This window comes from Hibiscus syriacus, unplaced genomic scaffold (assembly GCF_006381635.1).
Source record: "Hibiscus syriacus cultivar Baekdansim isolate YM2019G1 unplaced genomic scaffold, ASM638163v2 tig00110577_pilon, whole genome shotgun sequence".
In the NCBI taxonomy this organism is placed as follows: Eukaryota; Viridiplantae; Streptophyta; class Magnoliopsida; order Malvales; family Malvaceae; genus Hibiscus; species Hibiscus syriacus.
The window spans coordinates 1,860,340-1,879,242 of NW_024062788.1; the positions used below are offsets into that span (position 1 = coordinate 1,860,340).

The 18,903-nt window shown below is 36.2% G+C and overlaps 1 protein-coding gene and 2 pseudogenes across 1 annotated transcript; all 3 read left to right on the plus strand.

The window, feature by feature from the left end:
* Positions 1-5,349: 5,349 nt before the first annotated feature.
* On the plus strand, positions 5,350-11,478 carry LOC120133169 (annotated as a pseudogene).
* Positions 11,479-11,634: 156 nt separating this feature from the next.
* On the plus strand, positions 11,635-15,101 carry LOC120133098 (putative pentatricopeptide repeat-containing protein At5g09950). Its single transcript, XM_039149748.1, is given in 8 exon segments — positions 11,635-11,873; positions 11,876-12,322; positions 12,325-13,805; positions 13,807-14,122; positions 14,125-14,233; positions 14,235-14,332; positions 14,335-14,502; positions 14,505-15,101. Coding segments are annotated over 8 exon segments (3,207 nt in total). The 5' UTR covers positions 11,635-11,704; the 3' UTR covers positions 14,924-15,101.
* Positions 15,102-16,025: 924 nt separating this feature from the next.
* LOC120133217 lies at positions 16,026-18,398 on the plus strand (annotated as a pseudogene).
* The last annotated feature ends 505 nt before the right edge of the window (positions 18,399-18,903 follow it).

Genomic DNA, 18,903 nt, shown 5'->3' on the forward strand with positions numbered 1-18,903 from the left:
GATGTCCACGTTACAGAGTCCGACCAGAAAATCATATATGCGAAGTATGTTAAATATGACCTAGAGTGCAAGTGAAAGATCAGAGTGTCAAAAATTCAGAGGCGTGATGCTTGGGTCGTCACAATGTACAATGATCCTCACACTTGTTTGTGAAACTCCATCGAACAAGACCACCGACTATTGGACTCTGATGTAATATGCGAATACGTGAAGGTGTTGGTTGAAAAAATCCAAGGATCCCTTGTTCAGTGTTAGATGCATCCATTTGAAGCCAATTTGGATACCAAGTAAAATACGTTAAGGTTTCGAATGCGAAGTTGAAGGCAATGAAGCTGTTGTATGTAGATTGGGATAGATCGTACAACGATCTACCAGATTTGTTACAAACAATGAAGCGATTCATTCCGGGAACCATAGTGAAGTCTCAAACTATGCATGCAATAGACAAAGAATGTCAACTTGTTCCATGGAATAAAAATATTTCATAGACTCTTTTGGGCATTCGAGTCAAGCATAGAAGGATTTCCATTTTGCAAATGTATGATCCAAGTAAATGATAAAATAGTTGTGTGATCAATGTAAACATGTATTATTGCTAGCAGTTGCGCAAGGTGGTGAACGAAATATCTTCCTAGTTACATTCTTCATTGTTGAAGGAGAGACAACAAAGGCTTGTGATTTCTTTATGACCAATCTACGTCAATATGTCGTTCAAGAAGATGAAATATGCTTGATATACGATCGAGGAACAATCATTTTAAAAGTGTTAAATTAAAATATGAATTTGGACTTATGATGTTTAACTGTTTGTATCATATGTTAAGGGTTGCCTTCTTAGTGAAAAAAGATTTTATAATATTTTGGTATAAGATAAAGAAGAATTAGTATAAATTTAAATTTGAAAAATAAAAATACATGTAAAAATCAATGTGAAAATAGTAATTATATAAAATATTAATATATATTCTTTATATTTTTTCAAACTAAGTTATATAAATGGTTAGTAATTATATAAAATATTAATATATGTTCTTTCTTTTTATTCAAACTAAGTCATATAAATGGTTTTTTTATACAATCAACTAGTTTTTATTTAAAATAGGAAATATATCAAATTATAATAAAGATTTATGATCATAATCGTAAGTTAAGCACATAATTAGAACAATTTCCTATAATCATTGAAATAAAACTAACAACTTAAGATCACATAAGGACCATACAAGGAAAGATTAAAAATCTAACCAAGAAACTCGAACAAAGATAGATGCAAACAAATCTGATTGCATCGGCAAACAAACCACAGAAGAAAATCAAGCTATTAAAAGATCACCAACAAACCATAAATCAGGATTGAGCTACGTGAAATACTATCCATGAACGCAAATCGGGTATCCAAATCCAATCAGAGGGTTCAAAACGAGGAAAATCAATAAGATATCATATCAATGCCATCTTAAGCATTCCTTAGAGGATCACTGTCAAGTTAATCCTTAGAAAAAAATAAATAAAAACCGACCATATGACCAAAAATATGTCAAAAGGCAAACGAAAACATGTCATAAAGACAGAAGAAAACGTGCCACAAAGACATATGAAAACATGACATATAGACAAACTTATAGAAAATAAAAAATAAAAGAAAATAGAGATGTGATATATGAAAAGAAAAAGACAATAAAGAATATCAGTGATCGATAATATGGGTGTTAAAAAATACCCGATCCGTCGACCCAGTTAAAAGATACGGGTATTTTATTTTGAAAATACTCGATTTTCTGGGTCGGGTACTCGACCCACTAATTTTTTCGAGTTTTCGGGTCGGGTTCGGGTCACAAAATCTTACTTAACCAAGTACCTTCTAACCTAGTACCCACTTTATTATATTTTTAATTTTTATTTTATATTAAATTTTTATTTATAATTCTCAAATTATTTCACTCTAACATTTAAAATTTCTTAAATTTTACCACCATAATATTCTAAATTCTTAATTTCTTAAATTATTTCACATTAACATTCTAAAATATTATTTTTAATTATCTATTTTAACTTCGAAACATTTGAAATTTAATTATTTTTTTAATTTAATTTTTAATAAATTTTCTTTTAATTATGTAATTTGAATTTTTAAACTTTATGTGTGAATTATACATTATAAACCTTTAAATTTTAGAATTTTTCTATATAGATATTTTTTAAAATAATATAATTTAAAAAAAAATTAAAAAAATTATGAACCGGGTACCCGTGACCTGAAAATACGGGTACCCGGATGTAATGGGTCGGGACACATACCGAGATTTTAGTACTAAAAAATTCCGGGTATCAAGTTTTTAATAGCCCTAGTCGGGATCCAACATTAAAGTCGTTGCTATTACCGATCAACAAAGTCGGAAAAAAAAATGAGCGACATACCAATGAGAGAAAAATTTTATTTTAGGCAATTATATATGAAATTAAGTCATTAAATGGTTAAAAGTGACCTAATGAAATTAAATTTTTATTATTTTTTGATTAATCTAAGATAAATAAGACGGTATCTAAAATAACAATAATTTATTTATCATTTAAATAATTTCGTGCGAAATTAATTTATTATTAACTCATATGCTAAAACATGATAAAATTATACTTCCACCGAGAGTAACAATATATAAAATTGTGGTAAAGGATTTATATAAATTCTTACCATTCACGTATTTGATCTTTGAATGCGTAATTGTCTTTGTAATAGTGATTCTAATTGTATTATTTAAAGATTATAGATGAAAATATATTAATATCATTTTTGGTAAAATAAAATATATTAATACCATTATAAATAATATTTATTACTATTTTAAAAGAAAATTTTAATTATTTTCATTAATACTTTTTTAATTATTTTCGTAATTGATTATTAACTTAATGAGAGATTTAATATTAATAAAAATGTATTCTTGTAATATTTTCTAGTAACATCAATAATAATTCTTGTAAAATTTTTATGTAATATTTAATTTATAAAACTCTTCTCTCTAAACGTTTATTTTTTCTTTAGAAATAAATTATGTATTTAGTCACCTATATATTTTCAAAGTTTTGCCATGTTCATCTAATTGTTATTTTTAAATTATATCTCATATTACATTTTTGACATTCATCGTTAAAAAATAAACAAAAATACTTATATTTTTTTAATATTGACTAAATATATTGAGTAACTAAAACAGAATCAAATCGTAATATTAAATATAATTTTTTAATATATATATATAATTAAATAATTAAAAATATCATATAAATAAATAGAGAACTAAATACATAATTTTATGGATGAAATTTTATTTTAGGGGTGCAACACACAATAAAATGGGTGAGTAAATGATGTGTGAAATTTTTTTTTTAATATAATCTACCCAAAAGATTATTTCTCTATCTATGGTGAATTGCACAATATCAATTTAAAGACGCTAGATATTTTATACGTGTTCAAGCTAAATATGAAGACTCTATGACTGCATGTCGTCTTCATGAAAATGAAGAAAACCCCAAGGCTATATGATATTTTCAGATAAATAAAGAAGACTCCATGACTGCTTGACATCTTCAGACAAATGTTGAAACCCCAGAAGTACACGACGTCTTCAGACTAATAAAAAAATCATAGTTTAAGAAATAATATGATAGATTCCTTGCATTAGAAAATTATTTTTCTCACATCCTATGTGGGCGAGGAAGCCTGCAACACACCATACACAGCCGCAAAAAGGCAGTTGTTAGCCCCTCCTGAATTGCATAAACTCAAGTTATGATTTTGAGGTGAAGTTACGTCCATTGAAACTTATAAAATAGTCCTATTTCATTAAATAATTAATATATAATAATAAATTTTCTTTGACATTTATATAAATTAATTTTATTTTGGTATAATATTTAAATTTTAAGAATTAATTTTTAAAATTAAAATTAAAATTAAATAAAATATAAATATTTGAAATTAAATTTATTACCGCACTAATTTTTTTAAAATCCCCTTTATATTTTTTATAAACTTTGACAACTCAAGTGATCATTTAATAATGTTTTAGGGTCAGAAGACGCAACTAAGAAACAAGCTATAGTCTAGGACTATCTAAGTAGTTTACCTTGTTTTTACTTTTTGGGGTAAACTAATTATTTAGTCACCTAACTATTTTTTCTTCAAAATTATAATTAATGTTAAGTTTTAATTTCATTTTCGTCGCATATCATAAAAAAACAATGGCGATGTTGATGTGTCGATATAAAAAAAAAAATCATTTTACCACAAAAAAACTATTAAATATATCAAACTAATAGTTCTGTTAATTTTTTAACGACGCTATGACTAAAATGAAATAAAACGTGATGTTAGTTGTGATTTTGGAAACAATAGTTGAGTGCTCAAAATGAAATTATAGTGAGAGTTGAGTGACAAAATACGTAGTTGACCCTACTTTTTAATACTTCGCCATCCATCTCACCGGCTTACCCTATAATACATCTTCAATTCACACAAAGCTTCTTTTTTTCGAGCATTGGGTTTAATTTGGGGTTTGATTTTGTCAAAGCAGAGTTGTTTCACGGAATTATGAGCTGTACTACAAACCGTTTAGGTTGTGTGAAGGTGGTGGAATCTATTTCCCCCCCTTCTGTTGAGCCTTTTGATTTCATTGGTGACCTTTTATTTTTTAGTTGAGAATGGAATCGTCAGAATTATCTGAGAGAAAGAGCTGGTAACTTTTGCTTTTAATGGTTAATGTGGGATTTTTTTTAACTCTGCTCATGATTCCCGGGTCCAGGAGATTCTTTCTGACAATGAATAGTTTTCTGACAATGAATATGCTTTTAATTTTGAATAGGTTTCTGTTAAAAGTTAGCACGGTGCATTAATGCACAATTCGATGTAATGGTAAAAAAGAACATATAATTGTTGAAATTTGTTAAATTATATAATTATAATTTAGCCATTGTAATTTAAGGTATTTATAAATTAGTCTTTAAGTTTTAATTATAAATATTCTAGTTCATTTAGCTTAAAAATCATCTCAACTCATTCTAATTTTCTCTCAATACTATAAAATTTAAAGATTTTATTGAGAATTATTTTCTCATTTTTTATCAAGAGATAATTATCATTATTTTTTCTCTGGTAGATCGAGAAAAATTGTAATTCATATTTTATCATAGTGAACTTTTTTTACCGTTGACAGTGATTTTTACCTTATATTATTTAGGGATTTTTCATTTAAATTTTGTGTCTCTTTTATCTTCATTTTTTTTTCTCAAATTATCCGTTGCGATTTTACTCTATCCTATAGCCGTCTTCTACAACAAACAAAGTATTCATGTTTTGTTCTGGCACTGACAGTACAAAGATTAGCGGATTCCATATAAAGCTTTAAGCTTTTTCTTTTGGTAATGGTGATTTTGAAATATTAAGTTTATATGGGTTAAAGAAGAAGAAGAAAGAGGAAAAGGAGTGTTTAAGAATATGTCATCCAAGTCGACAAACATGAGTAACTGTTCTTAGGAGCAGCTATGCTAGATCAAAACACGCTCGTGTGGTTGCACAGACCACAATTGATGCCAAGCTCCATGTGGACTTTGAAGAATCCAAGAGGCCTTTTGATTACTCCACTTCTGTTGACTTCAACATTTCGAGCTCAACCAGTAATGTTCCATCTTCTACTGTGTCAGCTTACCTTCAAAAGATGCAAAGAGGGAATCTGATTCAGCCCTTCGGATGCTTAATTGCCGTCGACGAGCAGAACTTCACGGTTCTTGCTTATAGCGAAAACGCTCCAGAAATGTTGGACTTGGGACCTCATGCTGTTCCAAACATAGAGCAGCAACAGGCTCTGAATTTTGGAAGCGACGTAATAGCGTTATTTAGTTCTCCAGGTCCGACGGCCTTGCAGAAAGATGCTAATTTTGAGGAAGTTAATCTTCTCAATCCGATACTGGTTCATTGTAAAACATCAGGCAAGCCCTTTTATGCTATTTTGCATAGGATCGAAGCTGCACTAGTTATAGATCTAGAACCAGTTAACCCAGCTGAGGTGCCAATAACTGCTGCTGGTGCTTTGAAGTCCTATAAGTTGGCATCCAAAACAATTTCGAGATTACAGTCCTTGCCAAGTGGTAACATATCTCTGTTATGCGATGTTTTAGTTAAGGAAGTTAGTGATTTAACAGGTTATGATAGGATAACGGCTTATAAATTTATGAAGATGAACATGGAGAAGTAATTGCTGAAAGTCGTAGACCTGATTTAGAGCCTTCTAGGGTTGCATTATCCAGCTACTGACATACCACAAGCCTCAAGATTCCTTTTCATGAAAATCAAAGTTAGAATGATATGTGATTGTTCTGCCCAACCAGTTAAGATGATTCAAGACAAAGGATTGGCTCAACCACTAAGTCTTTGTGGATCCACGTTAAGATCTCCTCATGAGCGCAGTATATGGCAAATATGGGATCAAGTATTTTCTGTGCAAGTTAACAAGGAAGTGTAATTGGTTGCCCAAATGAGGGAGAAGCATATTCTGTGAACTCAGACCGTTCTTTGTGACATGTTGTTTAGAGAGTCTCCTGTACGAATTGTTACTAAATCTCCAAATGTCATGGATCTTGTTAATTGTGATGGGGCTGCACTTTACTACAGACAGAAATTTTGGTTGCTTGGAGTTATCCCTACAAAGGCACAAATCAGGGATATAGCTGAGTGGCTTCTCAAGTACCATATTAGCACTACAGGCTTAAGTACTGACAGCCTTATGGAAGCTGGCTATCCAGGTTCTTCTGGTCTTCGAGAGGCAGTTTGTGGGATGGCTGCTGTTAGGATCACTGCTAAAGACTTTATGTTTTGGTTCTGGTCCCATACAGCAAAAGAGATCAAGTGGGGCGGTGCAAAGCATGATCCGGGTGACAAGGATGATGGAAGAAAGATGCATCCCAGATCACCATTCAAGACTTTTCTGGAGGTTGTCAAGTGGCGTAGCCTGCCTTGGGAGGATACAGAAATGGATGCAATTCATTCCTTACAGGTGATATTGAAAGTCTCCTTCCAAGATGAGGTTGCTGATGATTCCAAAATGATTGTGAATGTACCATCTGTAGATGACAGGATTCAGAGGGTGGATGAACTGCGTGTTGTCACTAATGAAATGGTCCACCTGATTGAGACAGCTGCTGTCCCAATCTTCTCTGGTGACTCCTCTGGTAACATTAATGGATGGAACTCCAAAGCAGCAGAACTCACTGGCCTGACAATTGAGCAAGCCATTGGCATGCCATTGTTTGATCTTGTTGAGGATGATTCGATCGATATTGTCAAAAACATGCATTCATTAGCCCTAGAAAGTAATAGTGGGATTTATCTTTTGAACATGCTGCTTTATTAGATATTACTTTTTTATTTGTCTTGAAACTATATGCATGTTTAATTGAACGGTGTATTTCTGCATTCTGGATATATATGTTTTTGTTTCTTTCTTATATACCTCTATTTTAATCGTATCGCTTATGTTGAGGGATCTCCCGCTTGCACGGTCGGTCGGAATCCCCAACAATTGGAAGGTATTGTTTTTCCAGGGTGCATGTGTGCCGTTTTAGCCCTAGGATTTTGTCTCCTAACCCTTAAGAGGGTCTTGGGAGCGCCTCGGTTGAGGAGAGCATGATACGCAGATCATGTTGTACTTACCATGCCTGACCTTGGATGCCGAGCTTGTGTGTTGTTCACCTCGGTATATTTGAGTGGAGAGCCACAATGACCCAATTGAAGGGGTTGGAGACCTAGAGGACCTAGTTGGTGAAGATGCGAACCTTGGAGTATCAATTGGCATTGAATGGCACAATTGGTTTTGAAATGCATTTGAGAGAATAGAACAATGTGTGCTCCACAATTCCCCTTACGACTTGAGGGTGCGGTTTATATTCCCCCAAATGCATTTCAACACCACTTGCGCCATTCAATGCCAATTGGTCCTCCAAGGTTCGCCACTTCTCCAATTGGGTCCTCCAAGTCTCCAAGGGTTCTCGTGGCTCTCTGCCAAATCAACATGGGTGAACCACAAACAGCAACTTGACATTTGAGGTTTTATTGTTTAGGTATCTCCTAATTGGGCAATCAGTTGGAACCCCCACCAACCGAAAGTTATTGTTTTCCGAGCTTGTGGGCCGTTTTTAGCCTTGAGATTTTGTCTCCTGACAAGGTCCTGGGTGCGCCTGGTTGAATCGTGTCATACTTACCGTGATTTACCTCGAGTGCTGAGCAATTGTGTGTGGTTCACCCCAATTGATTTGGGCAAAGAGCCACAAGGACCCAGGTTTAGAGACTTGGAGGACCCGATGGAGAAATGGCGAACCTTGGAGGACCAATTGGTGTTGAAATACGTTTGGGGGAATAGAACCCGCCCCTCCCCTCCAAAAAAAAACCCTTAAGGGGATTTGTTGAGCACCCCTGGTACCACTAGACCAATTCCGGTTGTTGGGGTTTCTGACTGACTGTGCAATCGGGAGATCCCCCATCAACTTACATTTTCATCCATTATTTTATATGTTAATTCAGCAGCAGCTCAACTGCATTATGGAGTGCATAGCTGTGTTATTTTCGGGTGACATGTTTGTAGGCATTTTGATATGAGTATTCGGATAAAGGTTTTTCTTTTTGCTTTCTGACATATTATCAATTATGCATCTATCTTAAAAACAATGACAACTTGTTGAATCATCAAATAGTTGAATCATGTTTATCTCTAATTGATCCTTTTGTGATAGCCCCTTAGAGAAATGAAGTGATGTTTTTAACTCTTTATTTTCAATGAGCCATTTAATTCAGCATTTCCTTTGTAAGATTGCTCTAAATATTACTCCCCTTTTATTGAGCATCTATCTTCTCTAATTTTTCCTTTTATTTTGGTGTTTTTTGAAGTTAAGCTTGCTTTTCACGTTGATGACAAATGGCAGGTATAGAAGAACGAAGCATTGAAATCAAGCTTAAGACTTTTGGTTTTCAGTGAAATAATGGCCCTATAGTCTTGGTTGTTAATGCATGTTGTAGTCGAGACATAAAGGAAAATGTTGTTGGAATTTGCTTTGTTGGGCAAGATCTCACCGGCCAAAAGACAGTCGTGAACAAATATGCCTGTGTCCAGAGTGACTATGTTGGTATTATGAGGAACCCATCTGCTCTTATTCCCCCAATTTTTATGGTCGATGAATTCAGCCGATGCTTCGAGTGGAACTATACTATGCAAAAGTTGACTGGCATGAAGAGGGAAGAAGCCATTGATAGGATGCTTTTAGGGGAGGTTTTTACACTGGACAAGTTTGGCTGTAGGGTGAAGGATCATCACACCTTAACCAAACTAAGAATATTATTCAATGAGATAATTGCGGCCTGCGGGTTAGGGTGCAGATAAATTACTGTTTGGATTCTTTGATCAGCAGGGTAAATTTGTTGAAGTATTACTTTCGGCAAACAAAAGGACTGATGCGAACAGAAGGATCACTAGCATTTTGTGTTTTTTGCATGTATCTAACCCTGAGCTTCAATATGCTTTACAGGTGCAGAGGATGTCTGAACAGGCAGCAGCTAGTAGCTTCAACAAGTTGGCTTACATCCTTCAAGAACTCAGGAAGCCTTTGAAAGGAATTGCATTAATGCAGGATCTAATGGTGTCTTCTGATTTGAGTAGAGTAGAAGTGGCTTCTGAGGACAAGTATAACGTGTCAAGAACAAATGACCAAGATTGTTGATGACACAGACATTGAAATTATCGAGGAGTTGTAGGAGTACTTAACATGCCTGTTACCTTGTTGCTGTTGATCTTTGTTCTTTTTGAATTAAACCTAATTCTGGGTTTTTTACAATCAAAATCTTTCATGGATTTAACATTTCTCATTTTTTGTATGATGTTCATAAGTTAACCTTCTCTCTCTTTTTAACGGAAGTTTTCTCTATCTGACACTTGTAGCTACATGGAAATGGACTCTGGGGAGTTTAACCTTGGAGAAGCCTTGGAAGCTGTCTTGAAACAAGTTATGTTAATGAGCCAGGATCGCCAAGTTCAGGTTATCCAAGAGTTACCTTCTGGACTCTCATCCATGTACTTGTATGGAGACAATTTGAGGCTTCAGCAAGTCCTTTCCGTTTTTTTGACAAATGCACTCCTTTTCACTCCTGCATTTGAGGAATCATCAGTTGAATTCAGGGTGATTCCTCGGAAGGATCGTATATGGACAAAGATACACATTGTTTATCTTGAATTTCGGTAAAATCCCTTTGCTGTATGCTTTATTATGTTCATAATAGATGCAGCTGGATAGAATAGACCAGTTTTGTCATGTTTCTATATATCCTCAGATAAAGAATCAAAATAAGGCTGTTGACTTTGAGTGATTATATTGCAGGATCACTCATCCAGCACCGAGTATCCCCGAAGATTTAATTCGGGGTATGTTCCACCACAGGCAGGGTGTCTAAGAGAAGGTCTAGGCCTATACATCAGTCAGAAGCTTGTAAAGATTATTAATGGTACTGTACAGTATCTTAGAGAGGCCGAAAGATCATCCTTCATTGTTCTTCTAGAATTTCCATTGGCTCACCAGCTGGCTCACCAGCTGGGTCACCATTGAAAACCCATGTCCATGGGAGTCTGATGAGCATTGAAACAACGGTACTGCAACTTCCACATGAGCCGTATCAGTGGCTTGTATTCTCTAGTCTCAACCAATCAAACGTCTTCATACCTCGGGGTCAAGTTGTGGTTTTTCTGAGTCTGGATGATACCTGATGCTGCTCAACCTATCAAGGGGCATTCGCAAATGGCGAGGTTTATAACGCAGGCGAAAAGTTCGCTGCAGAATCGAAGCTTTTGTAACGAGAAAACCTGATAAAAAATTATTGAATATCTTAGAACCTTCTTTAATTTAGGATACGTTATGTATCTTTCTTGCATTACTATTCCATAGACTGAGGCAATATCTAACTGCCTGGGCATCATATGGTGCCCGATGTTGCTGCTTTGGTGTATAAGAAGCTACTGTACAGTGAACCTCTAAATGATCCTTGACTTGATAATGAACTCTTTTCTAGCTATGGAGGAGACACAGTTTCAGAACACTGGTTGATTGTCACATGCAAATGCAGAAGGATGTAGACGGATCCTTCTCGAACAATTACAAACATCTCGAAGGTATTGGTACCGCAGAGCAGATGGTGCCATAGTTCCCCTTGGCTCCAAGTTTCAGTTACAGAAAACCTGTAGTTCGAGCTATCCTTTGTCCGAGTTGAGAGGATCGGCATTTGACTTTCGCGTTTCTTGAGACCCTTTGCTGTTCCATCCATTGATAGTATTTATGTTGTCTTGTTTCTGTTTGTAAATGGCAGAAAACCTGTTTTGTTTCTTGTTTGTTCTATGAAAGCATTTGGTCAAACTATTGAGCCACTGTATTTACTTATTTTACGTGGAAAAAGGGCGGAGTTTGTTTTTGTTTCTGTACCAAAATAAATAGATAAAAAAAAACTGAATCTTAAAGCATTTTTTGTTGATTTCAACGAGAACTTTTCAGTGTTATATTTGGACTCTTCACTCTTGACCCATTTAGTATACAAGTTCGTTGAAGCTGATAATTTGAATGAAAACAAAGGGGCGCCAAAAAGCATGAAACAGAAAGGTCGACTTTCGTCGCCGCCATGCTCCGGTTTCTCTTCCCACCGTATATTCAAACTCCCAATCGTATTGCCAGCAACTCATCACTTGCTTTCACTTCATTGGCCACGTACGCCACCAATCAACTTCTTTGCAAACCTCAAAACCTCGATCCCTTAATCAACCCTTCTCTTCCTTCTCTGACCCCATTGGAAACTTGATTAATCACTATAAATCATCTCAATCTGGAGTTTCCTCTCCATCATTCTCAGCGCCAACTTTCGAGCTATGCGAATCTTTGGTTACTCGGTACAAATATGCTAGTAGCTTAACCGACGCAAAAGAGTTTCAATTGCTGATTTTAAAACATGGGTTTTATGGATATTTGTACTTGTCGAACACCCTTATTAATGTGTATGTAAGAGCTGGTGATTTATTGTCTGCGCGAAAAGTGTTCGACGAAATGTGTGAGAGGAATCCTGTTACATGGGCTTGCTTGATTTCAGGGTATAGCCAAAGTGGGATGCCCAATGAGGCGTGTGGGGCTTTTAAAGAGATGATTTCTATGGGTTTTTGGCCTACTCATTATGCCTTTGGCAGTGTTCTTCGAGCTTGTCAGGAGCTCGGATCCTGTGGTCTTCAATTTGGTTTGCAAATCCATGGTTGATTTCAAAATCTCAGTATTCGTTTGATGTAGTTGTTTGTAATGTGCTGATATCAATGTATGGGAGTTGTTTGGGGTGTGTTTCTGATGCTCGTCGCATTTTTGATAATTTACAGGTTAAAAATTCAGTATCTTGGAACAGTGTTATATCAGTTTATTCACAAACTGGAGATGCAGTGGCTGCATTCAAGTTGTTTTCAAGGATGCAAACAGAGGGCATAGAATTCAGTTTCAAGCCTAATGAATATACATTTGGGAGTTTGATAACTGCTACTTGTTCTTCCATTGACTTCGGTTTCTCTTTGCTCGACCAAATGCTTAGTAGGATTACAAAGTCTGGGTTCCTTTCAGATCTCTACGTGGGTAGTGCTTTGGTGAGTGGATTTGCAAGGTTTGGTTTAACTAACTATGCTATGAAGATTTTTGGGCAAATGAGTCAGAGGAACGCGATCTCTATGAATGGTTTGATGGTTGGATTGGTAAGGCAGAAATGTGGTGAAGAAGCAACTGAAGTTTTTAGGGAGACGATGAACTTGGTTGATATAAATTTTGATTCTTATGTTATTCTATTAAGTTCTTTTGCTGAATTTACCAAGTCAGAACAAGGGAGAAAAAAAGGTAGAGAAGTTCATGGTTATTTAGTTCGTAGGGGCTTAAACGACACAGTTGTTGCAATTGGAAATGGACTTATTAACATGTATGCTAAATGCGGTGATATTACTGCAGCTAGCTCTGTTTTTAAACTTATGGTTAATAAGGATTTAGTCTCTTGGAATACCATGATTTCTGGTCTTGACCAGAATGAGTGTTTTGAAGATGCTGTAACAAGCTTCGATGCATTGAGACGAACTGGATTAATGCCTTCGAATTATACGGTAATAAGTGCTCTAAGTTCATGTGCAAGCTTGGGCTGGAGCATAATCGGACAACAGGTACACTGTGAAGCTCTCAAATTGGGACTTGATCTGGATGTTTCGGTATCAAACGCTCTTCTTGCATTATATGCAACTATCAGATGCCTTTCTGAATGCAAGAACGTTTTCTCGTTGATGCTGGGCCATGATCAAGTTTCATGGAATTCTGTGATTGGAGCATTAGCTGATTCAGAGTCTTCATTTTCAGAAGCAGTTAAATACTTTTTGGACATGATGTGTTATGGGTGGGTTCCTAACAGAATAACCTTAATGAACATTCTTGCGGCAGCGTCATCTCTTTCACTCAGTAAATTGAACCATCAGATACACGCTCTAGCACTCAAACACGAACTTGCGAATGACAGTTCCATCGAGAATGCACTTTTGGCGTGTTATGGAAAATGTGGTGAGATGTATGAATGCGAGAAGATCTTCTCCAGGATGTCTGAGAGAAGAGACGAAGTTAGTTGGAATTCCATGATTTCTGGGTACATACATAATGAACTCTTGGACAAAGCGGTCAATTTAGTCTGGTTTATGATGGAGAAGGGTCAAAAACTGGATGGTTTTCACTTTCGCAACTGTTCTAAGCGCCTGTGCTTCAGTTGCAACATTAGAGCGTGGCATGGAAGTTCATGCTTGTTCCATAAGAGCTTGTTTAGAATCTGATGTTGTAGTTGGAAGTGCAATTGTTGACATGTACTCAAAAAGTGGAAGGATAGATTATGCTTCGAGATTTTTTAATATGATGCCGGTAACGAACGTATATTCTTGGAATTCTATGATATCAGGCTACGCTCGTCATGGACATGGAGACAAAGCTCTTGAGCTCTTTAAGCGTATGAAGCTAGATGGTCAATTGCCGGATCACGTAACGTTTGTTGGGTCTTATCGGCTTGTAGCCATGTGGGATTGGTCAATGAAGGATTTTCTCATTTCAACTCTATGAAGGAAGTGTATGGTTTGACTCCCAAGATGGAACATTTTTCATGTATGTGGATCTCCTCGGCGAGCTGGTGAACTTGACAAAATAGAAGATTTTCTCAATACCATGCCGATTAAGCCTAATGTTCTTATTTGGAGGACAATCTTAGGGCTTGCTGCAGAACAAACGGTCAGAAGACGGAGTTGGGTCAGAAGGCAGCTGAGATGCTCCTTGACTTGGAACCTCAAAATGCAGTGAACTATGTCCTTCTTGCTAACATGTATGCTTCAGGGGGAAAGTGGGATGGTGTAGCAGAGGCCAGGGTGGCGATGAGAAGGGCAACGCAAAGAAAGAAGCTGGTTGTAGTTGGGTCACGATGAAAGACGGCATCCACGTATTCGTGGCAGGTGATAAGTCGCACCCGGATACTGATTTGATCTATGCAAAACTCAAGGAACTTAACCGAAAAATGAGAGATGCTGGATACGTTCCACAGACAAGATTCGCATTGTACGACTTGGAACATGAGAGTAAAGAGGAACTCCTTGGCTACCACAGTGAGAAACTTGCAGTTGCATTTGTTCTCACACGCTATTCCAGATTACCAATCAGGATAATGAAAAACCTTCGTGTTTGCGGGGATTGTCACGTGGCATTTAAGTATATATCAAAGATCGTCAGTAGGCTAATTATACTTCGGGACTCGAACAGATTTCATCATTTTGAAGATGGCAAGTGTTCCTGCGGCGATTACTGGTAACAGACTATGCTGCCTATTAAAAGTTCGTACCTGAGTTTGATACATACCTGATTTACCGGAATATGAATCAGTCGGTCAATTCTCGTTTAGTTAGCTCACAGCATGGAGATATCGGAGTTGAGTTCAGTATGTTCTATTTTCTCGAGAGGAATAGAGGTTCGGAGTTCCCTTCAGAACTCTTCCTTTTCATGCATAGCTTCCCGACTGTTGCGCTGCATTGGCGATTACCTTCTAGCTCGTACACTGAATCTTGCACGTTCACAGATGTTAGGACTATGTTGCTCTGAGTTTTGTAGAAGTATTCATAAAGAATGAAATTTTGGAATAAGTTAAATGCTTTTGTATTGAAAACATACTCATATTTGACACTAGCATCTCACTGACAGTGGTAGGAGATAATGAGACGAGTTTATCTTGAATGATCGGAGAAAACGCCAGAGAATAGTAATTGTAGCGCTAGTTGACATTGGGATCAAACTGTAAAATTTTCATCTTTTGAGAAAGAAAATAAAATCGTAAAAAGAAAGGGAAAAAATAACGTGGATGACGCATGGAGTCAACAAAAAAATAGTCTACATTAACACACTTGGTTCCCATGTCACCGTTCCATTTATAGTTCAACGTAAAATGTAAATTAAAATATTTAAACTTTAGTGATCAAAATAAGAGTAAAAAATTGGATAGGTAAATTTGAAATTTACCCATACTCTAAATACTACCTTGACTCATAATTAACGAAGATAACGATTTATTTCTTCACATTTATGGTAGTTAACCTAAAACCGGATGCTTCGTAATATTATAAAAAATAATCCAATACACATATAATTTAGTATTTTATTATAGTTGAGAATAAATATCGTACGAACCCAAACTAAGGAAATTCAAGTTGAGGAAATGAAGATTGGAACTTGCCCCATAAATTCTTTCTAATCTCTCAACGTTTTCAATGAATTTCAACCGAATAAACGAATCCGCGATGCTCAAAGGTAATGAAATGAAATAGGCCATTTTTACATAGTAAAAGAATAAATAAAAAACCTGATAAGATTAGAACAAAATCCCGACCTCACATTCCAGATTTCATTAGTATTTATCAACTTTTCAACAACTCTAAAGGCCACCATTCCAAAGATATTTTCTTTACATTCTTTTCTTTACTTGGTATAAAATCCAACAATACACTCAAAATGGTTGCTTTGACATTTGTTTAAGGATTTTTTTTTGGTTCATTGACATAATTTGCATGGCTGCACAAATTACACCGTGTTCTTCCTCATCTTCATCTTCTTCCCGTGCTTTCCCTTCTGAATTCAAGCCGAGAAAATGTTGTTTCTTTAAGAGGGTTTCTCAAGTTTGTCCAATAATCCATACAAGAAACCATTTCCAGATCAAATCCTCCAACGGACATCCATTAAACGCAGTTTCTTCGCAGGGTGGTCAGTCAATTTAAATTACTTCTTGTTTTTGTTTCATGGTCTGTTTTATGTTTGAAAATTAGCTGCCTATCTGTTGGCATTTGAAATTGTTGAATGATATTAGCCGCCTTTTTTTAGCTATGTGACTTCTGGAAAGTTTTAATGCTATGTGCTAATATGGTTTTGGTCCAATGGAGCAATAGTTTATGATGCTATTGATATTGTCAATTCAAAGCATGTTTTAGGATTCTGTAAATCATGTGATTTTTGGCCTTATGTTTTAGGATTCTCGTTTGTTTTGGAGCCCTCGAGGGCTTTTCGGATTAGGTATGGATGGAAGTCCTTTGGCCAAAGCAATCAACCCTGCAGAAGAAGAAGACGATTTTTTCATCGACATCTCAGATGGAGAGGAAGCTCACTCTACTCTCAGCATAACTGTTGTTGGAGAGGGGACCTTGCTAAAAAGAAAATTTTTCCTGCACTCTTTGCTCTTTACTATGAAGATTGGCTTCCTGAGGTAATGTTCTTCATTTCTGAACATAGTTTTGCCAATGCATTTGGTTAACCGGAGTCTACATGATTTATGTATGGTGGAGAAATGATTAGCGAGTCTTTTGTTCTTATGTTATTTTCTCTTGCTATTGCAAAACTTTATAATTTTTGGTTATGCTCGTACTAAACTGACAGATGAAGAGCTCAGGAATATGATTTGTACAACATTAACTTGTAGAATCGATAAGAGGTGAGAGCGATATCATGCTGAAGTAATTTGATTAATCTCTATCATGTTATATCTAAAAGCACAGTATGCTGTTACCCGTTGTGTCGATAACTACCGGATCATACGGGACATAATGCAGAATCATCTCCTGCAAATTCTGGCACTATTTGCAATGGAGACTCCTGTCAGCTTGGATGCGGAGGACATTAGGAATGAAAAGGTATTTGGATTTCCTTCGACATGATTTACGTTTGCGTTGTTTTCGATTTTCCAGTAACTCTATTCTTGCAAAATCCGGTACAACATGGCTGGTATTTTTCAGGTAAAGGTTCTGAGATCAATGAAACCATTGGTCAGTATAAGGGTCACAACAAGGGTGGTAGAACATATCCAGGTTACACCGATGACTCGACTGTACCGAGTAACAGTATCACACCTACATTTGCAGCAGCAGCTTTGTTTCTCAATAATGCTAGATGGGATGGTGTCCCTTTTCTTATGAAGGCTGGAAAAGCTCTCCATCTGAAGCGGTAGGTGTATGTTTTTATTCATTGATTTTTATCTTGAGGGCCTACACCGTGTGATCATCCTTATAATCAGATGGATTGAAAAGTTGTGGATATGAAAATCCAGGGCAGAGATCAGAGTTCAGTTCAGACACGTTCCAGGTAATCTGTACAAGCGGAATTTCGGAACTGATTTGGACAAGGCTACAAATGAGCTTGTGCTGCGTGTGCAACCTGATGAAGCCATTTATCTGAAGATCAATAACAAAGTTCCTGGTCTTGGGATGAGATTAGACCGCAGTGACCTTAACTTGCTTTATCGATCAAGGTAAGGAGATTATTAATTATTCATGAACTTAATATGATGCTTTGGTTCATTGACCTGCGCGTAACTCAAATGCAAAGTGTATCAACAATGAGCTTGATGTTGAAGCTACAATGTTCGGTATAGTAAAAACGATCCTTGCCACTGTTGTTATCAAAACAGATATTTTCGGTATGAAACGTCTTATTCGCTTCCAAGATTCTCCTATGATGTTAACTTAGGACGCCGGTTATGACATGCAGATATCTGAGAGAAATCCCAGATGCATATGAGAGGCTGCTCTTAGATGCAATAGCAGGGGAGCGGAGGTTGTTCATTAGAAGCGATGAGCTCGATGCTGCTTGGTCGCTGTTTACGCCGTTGTTGAAGGAACTCGAAGAAAAAAAGATTGCTCCGGAGCTGAACCCTTACGGGAGCAGAGGACCAGTGGGAGCACATTATCTTGCGGCCAAGTACAATGTTAGATGGGGTGATCTCGGTGGTGATGAAGACTAATGCTCCAAAATGTACTCATTTGTATTACCACAGCTACCAGTTCCTTTCAAGTGTGTTGTGCATTTAGTTGTATTCCCAAGTTCCGTGTCACTGCCATGTATGTATCTCACATGCAGCAGCAATTGGCATGTAAGAAAAATTGATGATGCCAAAAAATATATACTGTTTATCTGATTTGCTACTTCTGTATCACCTCAACATATATCGCATATGTATTGTTCCTAGTAACAACATGATCTTTGACAATACACTATGTAGAAAATCAAGTAAGATACTTTTTTCATTTGCCATTAAGGCAAGTGGCAAATGTAGGTATTAACTAGGGTGGACTAAAATCCAAATCTTTTTATTTTACCTTTCTCTAGCCCCGATACAAAGTTATTATACACAATGCAATCGAATTTGATATTTGCTTCATATATCTACTGACGAGTGATGCTACTCTACTAGTATTACCACTGCTAGTCCAACCAATAGCATCATTTTCATCAATGTTGTATTCGCTTCAATGATAG